Source organism: Cnephaeus nilssonii (assembly GCF_951640355.1).
Source record: "Cnephaeus nilssonii genome assembly, chromosome: X".
NCBI classification, from domain to species: domain Eukaryota; kingdom Metazoa; phylum Chordata; class Mammalia; order Chiroptera; family Vespertilionidae; genus Cnephaeus; species Cnephaeus nilssonii.
Genome location: NC_137071.1, coordinates 115668125 through 115677615, shown reverse-complemented (window position 1 = coordinate 115677615; position 9491 = coordinate 115668125). Strand labels below are relative to the sequence as shown.

General features: G+C 38.0%; 1 protein-coding gene across 3 annotated transcripts in view; it reads right to left on the bottom strand.

The window, feature by feature from the left end:
* Positions 1 to 244: 244 nt before the first annotated feature.
* TENM1 (teneurin transmembrane protein 1) overlaps positions 245 to 9491 on the bottom strand; it is a gene marked incomplete at its 5' end in the record, with an annotated part of 652563 nt that continues 643316 nt past the window's right edge. For all 3 annotated transcript variants that reach the window (XM_079765170.1, XM_079765171.1, XM_079765172.1), the window contains 4 exons: positions 245 to 1126; positions 2523 to 2665; positions 3690 to 4910; positions 5739 to 6126. In XM_079765170.1, coding sequence (XP_079621296.1) covers positions 368 to 1126; positions 2523 to 2665; positions 3690 to 4910; positions 5739 to 6126 — 2511 coding nt within the window. In that variant the 3' untranslated portion in view covers positions 245 to 367. The remainder of the gene's footprint in view (positions 1127 to 2522; positions 2666 to 3689; positions 4911 to 5738; positions 6127 to 9491) is intronic.

The window sequence follows — 9491 nt, the reverse complement described above, 5'->3', positions numbered from 1 at the left end:
AAATATGAAACTTCATGTCGCAATAGAGATATAGAACCTTGGGTTCTTTCTGTATATTTGCATATATATGCATGGCTCGACAAATTTAAAGTGGTGCTTTCTGAAAACCTTTTGTTTTTAGCTGTTACAGTTTTACTTGTGTTATTTTGAATACTGCCACACGAGAACTAAAAATCTCTGTCGTTTCTTAAAGAGTTTAAACAAACAATATTAAAATACCATCTTCCGTCACATTGAAAGGCAGTTGGATATGTTTTTCCTCCATATTTACATATACAGAGTTCTGATCTAGAAAACCAATACAATAAACCATTTTATGTTTTAAAAACAGGCAGTCTTTGGTGACGCAAAGGCAGAGATTTTTTTGTTACCTCCTGCCTATTTCACTCTGTCTCATAAAGTGAATATTGTTGGCACTGTCAGAGAGTTCTAAATACTGCTCAACAGACAAAACAAAATACCCATCATAACCTTGTACCCTCCCAGTGCTCAAAAGCTGCTGCTTTTCCCCCTCTGTCCATGCCCGAATACCCTCTTCCCCTTCTTGCAACCTTCTTTGTTCCTTAGTCCAGGCCTGGGCCACAGCGCGCTGTCTGGCGATCTCCAACACGTGATTCTTTTCCTCTTCGACTGTTGTCCCATACCGGATGTTGAAGCACAGAGCCCCGTGCTGGAGCTGGATATCTGCAAACCGTCTAGTCCTCCCATTCAACACAGAAGTCATCTGGGACACAGTGACATTGACACCATTCTCTAGAATTCGCCTCCCCCCAGTGTTACCAATGAGCACCAGGTCTTCCTCCAGAGACCCAAGCTTAATGAAGTAGTGAGTGTCCCTCCCATCTATGGTAAAATGTAGGTTTTCCAGGTAATGAGCATTATTGAGAATGGCAGCAAGCCGCCTGCTATCTTCATTGGCTACTCCTATAATATCGGCTGTTACTATGCCATCCTTGATGGCGAATTTTATACCTTTTCCAAAAACAGAAGGAACAGAGGCGAACCTTGGTTGCTTCCCTCCTTCAAGGCATCGTCCATCATTGTATCGGGGAGTCATGGGAAGTTGGTCCAAGGAAATGAAATTCCTGAGCTGTTTCTGAAGCTCACACTGAATACCCAAGATAGTCTAGGAAAGAAGAAATGCACAGTGCGAATGTGGCACAGGATTTAACACCTGCCATACGGTTGCTGACTGTGGAAAGCAAAGGCTTGCAATTTTTTGGTTTGTGATTTACAAACAAGCCAAATTTGGAATCTCTTCATCAGAGATTTGGAAAGAAAAGACTAACAGGTGACATGATTACTTGGCATGCATTTCTTCGTATCTTGGTGAGTTAAACATAAGAAAATATGTTCAAACTTGATAGCACAGCAATTCAGAGCTAGAAGGCACTTCAAATTAAGTGGGTCCAGCTCCCCCCAAACAAAGACATTTTATGTTTGCCAATTTAATTAAAACCAACTAGCTGTTATGACTGTGTATAAAGTAATATGTTAGGCACAGGGAGATATAAAGAGATGCATATGGCATCATTCTTGCTTTCAAGCAGTTATGACTTTATAAATAACAACAGCAAACCAGCAAGAAGTTTGCTGACCTTTTTACGTGAACTTAAAATAAAAACCCTTTTTATTATGAAAATTTTCAAACATATGAAGAAACAGAGAACAGAATAATGAACCTTCAAGTATTCAATAGAAAGCTTCAACAATTTTCAACATTTTGCTAAACTTCTTTAGTAATTTTAATTACAAAAAGCATTTACATATTATATGTATTTACAAAAAAGGAAAAACCTATAGAACCTATTTAGAATTTATTTTCCCTTATAATTTTTTACACTTAAATTTCAAGCCCTCCCACACACATTTCAGTTTTATGTTGTTAAAGCCATTATTTTTTGCTAACACAGAAATTCTTATTTTTTTCAATTAAAAGAAAAAGTTCCTTCTTGTTTTCATCTGCCCCTCACACTCCTGATATAATCATCTGCTAAAACATGAAGGTTTTGGTATTCATATTTTTCCAGAGATTATCACTGTAATATTATTTTTGCTTCACTGCTTATATATATTCTTTTCTTTATCAAAATAATTTAATTCTGTTATTCCCATGCTCTTCATGCACTTTGCTCTAGATTATTTTGCAGTTGGAAATCTGATGTTTTAATGTCTTTTCATGAACAATTTTCTTTATATAGACTCTATACTGTAATTGAACTTGGTAGCCCATTTCAGAATTTTAGAAGTTCAGTTCCTCTTTCCTGTTGCTTGTCTACCCGAGCAGTCATCAAGTCACATGTTAATCTTTTCTTTTCCAAGAGCTCTAATCCCCTGATCCTTTCCCCATGAAAGCTTTTGTTCTACTTTGTCCTTAATCATGATATTTTAGTGAATATTAAAGACAACTCAAAAATAAGTAACCAAATATATGTTAATAACATTTCATGGTGTTGGATGCTCTCCTGTTTTTTGTTTTTGTTTTTTTTCCAGCTAAGTAGAGATGGTAAAAACATACTAACCTTTCCAGGATCCCACTCTTGAGTTTTTGTCTGAAGCTGTAGAAGTTCATAAGTTAATTCCAAATTTTCTAACTCTGGTTTGGGAAATCCAGGTAGTACATTGTGTAACTGGAAACCAAATAGCTCCAACCAACTGCCAATGTCTGCAAGACAAAATTAAAGGGAGAAAATTTTAAAGCCCTTACTTTACAACCTTTGTGGAAAGTTTTAAAGATGCCTCTCCTGCCTTCAATATGTTTAGTCAATGGGAAGTTAGGAATAAAACTCCCCCTTATATCACCCACTCTAAAACATATGATCCTCTACTGGGAAACATTTTGATTCATGGATAATCACAGATAGGCTCATTTTACTGCACTGAAATTCTTGTATTTATTTTTTAAAATGTATTTTTTCTTGAGAGAGAGAGAGAGAGAGAGAGAGAGAGAGAGAGAGATTTGTTGTTCTGTTTATTTATGCATTCATTGGTTGATTCCTGTATGTGCCCTGAATGGGGATCATGCCCAAAACCTTGGTGTATCAGGAAGATGTTCTAACCAACTGAGCTGAAATTCTTTTTAAAAAATATTTTTTGTACTGAAATTCTTTTTAAAAAATATTTTTATTGATTTCAGAGAGGAAGGGAGAGGGATAGATAGAAACATAAATAATGAGAGAATCATTGATCAACTGCCTCCTGCAGCCCCCCCCCCCCCGCCACTGGGGATTGAGCCCACAAACCAGGCATATGCCCTTGGCCAGAATCGAACCCGGGACTCTTCAGTCCACAGGCTGATGCTCTATCCACTGAGCCAAACCAGCTAGGGCATGTACTGAAATTCTTAACATGGTAGTGGTATTAAGGCCACACAGACTGTGATGTTAGATTTATTTGATGCAACAGATCCTGAATTTTTCTTTTATAAAATTATTTGTATAAGTTTTTAAGCATGAAAACTACAAACAGATAGCTTACAAGGGAAGAAAAGATATACTTCAATGCAAAAGCATTGTGGTTATGAACAGTTTTGCTCACTTTAGAAGGCTAAGGAAGAGAGTGACTGCACAATAACTTGTGGGCTAACTGGCAGGAAGAGGAAGCATATTTACAAAGGCATTGAGATTATGTGATAAACACCACTGAGTTATCACTTTACTTTAGTGTAAAGTTTTACACTGCTTAAATACCTGTGGTATACTTTGCAACATCTTGAATTTTGCCAACTGGGTAGTTATTTTCAAAGGAGTAGAGGTTGAATGGTTTAGGAAGGAGGTTCAACTGTTTCCATATGTGATGATTAGGCGTCGTCCATCTACCAGCAACAACATCATAATCCCTTTGCCCCAGGTGCACTAATTTAGTAAGGAAATCATAAAGTCCTCCATGAAAACCAATGATGACCTGAAAGTCAGGGTAAGTGTCATGATAGATATCTCCATAGGGCGTGTACAATATCTCTTTTATCACCTGACCTCGACTGCTGAACACAGCCAGTGGGGTGCCTGTATTATCACAGGCTACATAATATTCTTCACCACTGCTTAGCTCCATGGCAATAAGGTGACCTTGGAGATCATAATACAGGGATGTAATCTCTGAGCTGGTGTGATTGTACAAATGAGTAACTCTTATGGGGTTGGCAAGGTCTGCATAGAAGAACTGGAGGTGCTGTCCTAGGCTGGACTTACTGGCAACACGTCGCCCAAGCCCGTCATAGTAATACTGCACACTCCAACCAGAAGCCTTATTGTAGGCTTTCTGAAGCAGACCATTAGAATTATATTCAAATATATCATTTCCCCTCTGCCTCAGAAAGCCATCTTCATCCATTTTATACTGAATTTCTCCTAGTCTGGTGATGCGATCCCGGAGGTCATATCGGAGAGGAGTAAGACGAGCACTATTCCCATGGCTTAAAAGGTTGATGTTGCCATTCAGATCATAACTATAACGCCACTGGGTTTTATCATTTACAGAAACAGTTTGAAGTTGCCCATCAGCATCGTATTCATAGAAATATCTTGTTATATTGGCATCTACTCCTACTCTTATATCACATATTACCATACGGCCCATATTATCATATTGAATAGTCATCCAGTAGGCAATTGCCTTTAGGATTTCATATTGGACTTCAATAACTTGGCCATTGGCACTGAAGATCTTGGTGTGCTTCATCACTGTAGTAGTTATGACCTGATTTAAGTCATAATTGATCACACTAAATTTTCCAAACTGCTCTGTTCTACCAGAGACATCAACATATCGGTACAGGTCTATGGGCAAAGGGGTTTCATTTATCACAGCTTGCATGCTGGTGACACGGAAGTTGTTGTAGCTGTAGTCAAACCGAGCATTCACAAGACCTTCTTCACTGAATCGGAAAATCTGGCGTCCAATAAGAGGTCCTGGAGGAATCAAAATCAATATAATGAGAACAAAGCTAGGTGTTTAATGTTTAGCAATCAGAAAGGTCTAGTGTTATTTTCTTTATTATTAATGCTTTTATTTTCAAAATAAAATCATGAGATTAACTTCTGATATCTAATGTCTGGGTATATCATTTCATAGTATATATTCTCATAGTGTGGTCACCAGATTTGAAAAAAATTAAAATACTGTATATCACAGAATAACTGAATTAGAGGAACTATAGAAGCAATAACCCATTCACTGGCTGAGATGAGGAAACTGATATTATAAACATGCTTTCTTTTTATAATCACTGACAAAAATACTTTCAATTCATTTAACCTGGGTTACAAAATCAGAGGGTCAGGTTTTGACAAAGTCCTGTATTCAAGGAACTGGATTTTGGCATTTTAGAAACCTCAAGGATGAAATATAATACAAAATTCTGACTTCTGAAGATAATTTTCCATCAGCTGAGACAGAGGTTATACAGGGCATGAACTAGTTTCAGTGAGACTCATATCTTGCAACTGCATCTTTGGGAAGATTTGGTGGTGAGTAGGAAACAGGTACACAGTTAGACTAGGTACTTAGATCTCAGCTTTCTTGAGAAATGAGAGAGAAAAAGAGAAATACACTGCATGTTTTTAAGGAATCAGCTTCATGCAGCATGTATTTTGAATTGTTAATAGAAGACACTTTGATAGGTAAAATGACTTGGATTCAATGTCTATAGGTTATTGCTTCTATCTCATACTGTGGGCAGCAAAAATCTCATTAAAAATATGATGTGGTATACACATCACCACCCTTTCACAACAAACCTGTTTGCCTGTATCTGATTGTGCAAATGAAGCCATCGTGCATCAGGTGTATTGTCTTAATCACTCCAGAAGACTCTTCATATGTTAATGTGACTTGAGTGGTGTCATAGAGAATCTCAGACAGCCTTGCTTGCTTGGTGTACTTGTATAAAACTCTGCGCCCTGTCCCCACATGCAGGGTCTGTAGCAGTCGGCCATCTCGACTATAGTCTTGGATAAAAGAAGTGCTACTGTCCGGTGGGGTATAGATATTCCGGTAGTAGCCCACTGAAAGCATAGTTTGTAAGCTGTGGCGCACCATACTAGGCATGGTGACCGAGAGCAGACAATCCGATTGGTCATACTCAAAGATGTAACGCCGCTGGCTGTGTAAGAGAAGCATCACGGACTGAAATGAGACAAAGGCAAAGTAGCATAATATGTACCACTGAAGTGGAAGAGATGAAAGGAAACACATATCCAGACATTCAACACAAATTTACCGAGCACTCACTATGTGCCAGGCATTGTGGTGGGCCCTAGTTGATACAGTAGTGGTCAATAATGATGTCTATCCTCATAGAACTTATAGTTTAATGGAGAGAGACAAGTAACCAAGCTATTACAATATAGTGTGAAATGTGTTATGAAAGGGGAAGTACAGGGTGCTTTTGGAAGGCAGAGGAAGAGCAGCTAACCCAGACTTAATAGGTCAGGGAAGGCTTCCTGGAGAAACGGACATCTGCCTTGAGACCGAAAGGATGACTAGGTGAAGGCAGAGAGGTGGGTGGAGCGAGTAGAGAGAGAGTGTTCTTGACAGAGGGCACAGTATTGTGGGGGTCTGGATAAGAAAGAAAACATGGCTTTTTTCAGAGAATGAGAGGAATTTTGTATGGCCAGAGAGCATGGGTGTGTTGGGGCGGAAGTGGTGGTGAATGGCAAGAGATGAGGGCAGTTAGGTAAGCTGGGTCTAGATCATACTGGGCTTGTTAAGCCATGCTAAGGAGTTTGGACTTAAACATGTTGGCAACAGGGAACCACTGGAAGCAAGTTGAAGGTCAGGACATTCGCACAGCTGGGAGAAACACTCAAGTTCGTATTCTAGAAAGGTTACCGTAGTTTCAATTTGGAGATGAATTTGAGGCAGGTAAATGGAGGGCAGGGTTTGCCGCACATTAAGTTATAGTCACCAAAACGTGTCGATTGACTTCATGTACTAGATGTCTTTGTGAAAAGTTGCATAAAATATTATTATTATTGCTTTGCAATTCATGCTTTAAACGGTATTAGGGGAACATGCCATTAAAGTGGACAATCCTCTGATTATACAAGCCCTCTATCCCTAACCTGATCTGTATTTCAGAAACAGTTATTTGTTGAGGCATATGTAATACTTTGCTTCTATTAGGTATTTCAATGATAATGGCTTATCTTATTTTAATCTTGAATCTAAACATAAAAAGTGCACTGTTTTAGGGAGACGTCAACCCTATTACTAATTGAAAAGCATTTAAATCTCATCTTTTAAGAAAAAGAAAAATTTCTCACTCTGGGAAATTCTGATGTAACTCCCCAAGGAAGCTTTACCCCTCCCTTCTTGAGAATTCCCTTATCAAGCAAAAAGACTTAGTTGAGGTTTACTTTCTGAAGTTTCTGTTATGAAAACATAGGTAACTTTTCATCTTCTAAATACAAATTACATATATATTTATATGAATTATAGTAACACACATAATGTACATCTAAGTCTTTGAAACTATATATCCTCCCTGACCTTCTGAGAATTATTGATTTTGAATCACATGTCAATACTGTGAAGTCCAAGTCAGCATTTATTTGCTCATTCACTCATCCTTTCTTTTCCATCAAGTACTCCACCAGGGGATACAGAGCTTCAGGTGGAAACCCTGTCACCTCATCACCCGTGGACAACCTGCAGCTCTGAAAACCCCACTGCACTCCTGCGTGGACATGAGGACACAAAGGGAGAACCTCCTCCTTGACCAAGCAGAACCTGGGGCGAATTGGCGGGAAACATCTTTAATGACCTCTATGCTAAAAGTCAGATTTCCCAACTCATTTCACTCTCTTCTGTCAACTGGCCATAAACAAGTAACATCTGTCACCTGTGATGCAGGCCAGGGACAATCACCATATGGCTTCCACACATTATCTAGTACCAGCCTGCTGGGGCCATGCCTTTTCCAGTAGCTGTATCAACCTTGCCAAACATTGATTGCACATCGCCACCGTGTTCTCTCCCCTGCTCATATCCACACTGCAGTCAACCACTGCCTGACCCTGTTCTAGGTGGTGCTGATGCTGCGCTGTCTCCAAAACTCCCTAGTCCATTTTAAAGCTCCCTGTCAATGGCAAGAATGTGGATGACGTGATTAGAAATCTCATGAATATAACCATTGTGTTGTCAGAATACCATTTAGCTCTCACTTGGCTGCTTTTGCACTTTGGGTGGGCATTATTATGTTTGTTCAAAAACAATGCTTAGGGGTCCATCCAACGCCCACAGTGCTGCTACAGGATAAAAGGCCATTTCTTATTAGTCCTAACAATAGAGTGGAAGACTTTTTATTTTGTAAAATTGATTGTGAGATCTTAAGGAGATCATTGTAAAGAGGAGGAAAAGAACAATCATGCCTGTATACTCCTTTGAACAATAGAAATGAAATGGTAGAAATTCAAATAACCACCAGATGGCAGTGTGGGGCCACCTGAAAGCTCAAGCCACAGGCTGCATCTGTCCCTCCAGGCTGCCTTTGAAATTTTCAATTTTGTGTAAATGTATTAGACTAAAGCATCTTATTAAATTATTATAAAATATATTTAAATGTATCTTAAAAATTAAGTCCTTAAGAATGATTTCAGGAAGCTGAAAGATTTACATTTACTCTAATACAAAATTTTAGCTCCACAAGTCTTCTAAATATAATTAACTCAGAGGAGTCTCATAAATCAAGATAGAGAATTAATGACCACACAGAGAAAATTTAAGAAACAATAATTGATTTTTTAATAGAGAAGAGATTATTTAAGCAACTTCAGCTATTACCCAAATAATTATTTTTCTCCTAATGGCTACAAACCATTGTGCATAAAAATGATCTGTATAACTTTCACTTATTCTAGAGGAAGTCAAAGAATTTTTAGAAAATTTCTGCACCTTAAGGTGAAATATCTGCTGTTGCTTTTTAAATATATCATGGTATAGGGATGGCAAGCAAATTTACAGAGGTAATGCCAGAGGTATTTTGAGGTATAAAAAGAAATATACATTTTAAAGTTTGAGAATTTGTACTTTAAAATATACTACAAAAGCCAGCCTCTTTGTCCTTGCTCTGCTCCAGATATAGTGAAAAAATGTGCAAGCAAAGGCCATGTTCAAGAGAGGACTGAAATGAGCATAGGAAGACACAGTACCCCATTACATCATTGAAAAAGTTACATGTAAATAGGATTTTATAAATTCAATATTCTTTCCCTTTTTTCCCTCTAGAATCACAATTTCAAAGATGCTTTAATTTCCTCCCTCTCTTCCTTCCACTCTTTCCTGTGTTAATTTACCTTTAAGTAGCAGTAAGTGCTAGCATTTAAGTTCTCAACTTTAAAATAAATACTATAATGCCATATTCGAATAGAAAGGAACTTCTTTTTTGAATGACAAGATGTGCTAGGTGCTTTATATTAAGTTATTTCATTTAATCATCACATCTATTCAGTGAATTAGTTATCACTGTCAATAACAATGTTAAGATCAAT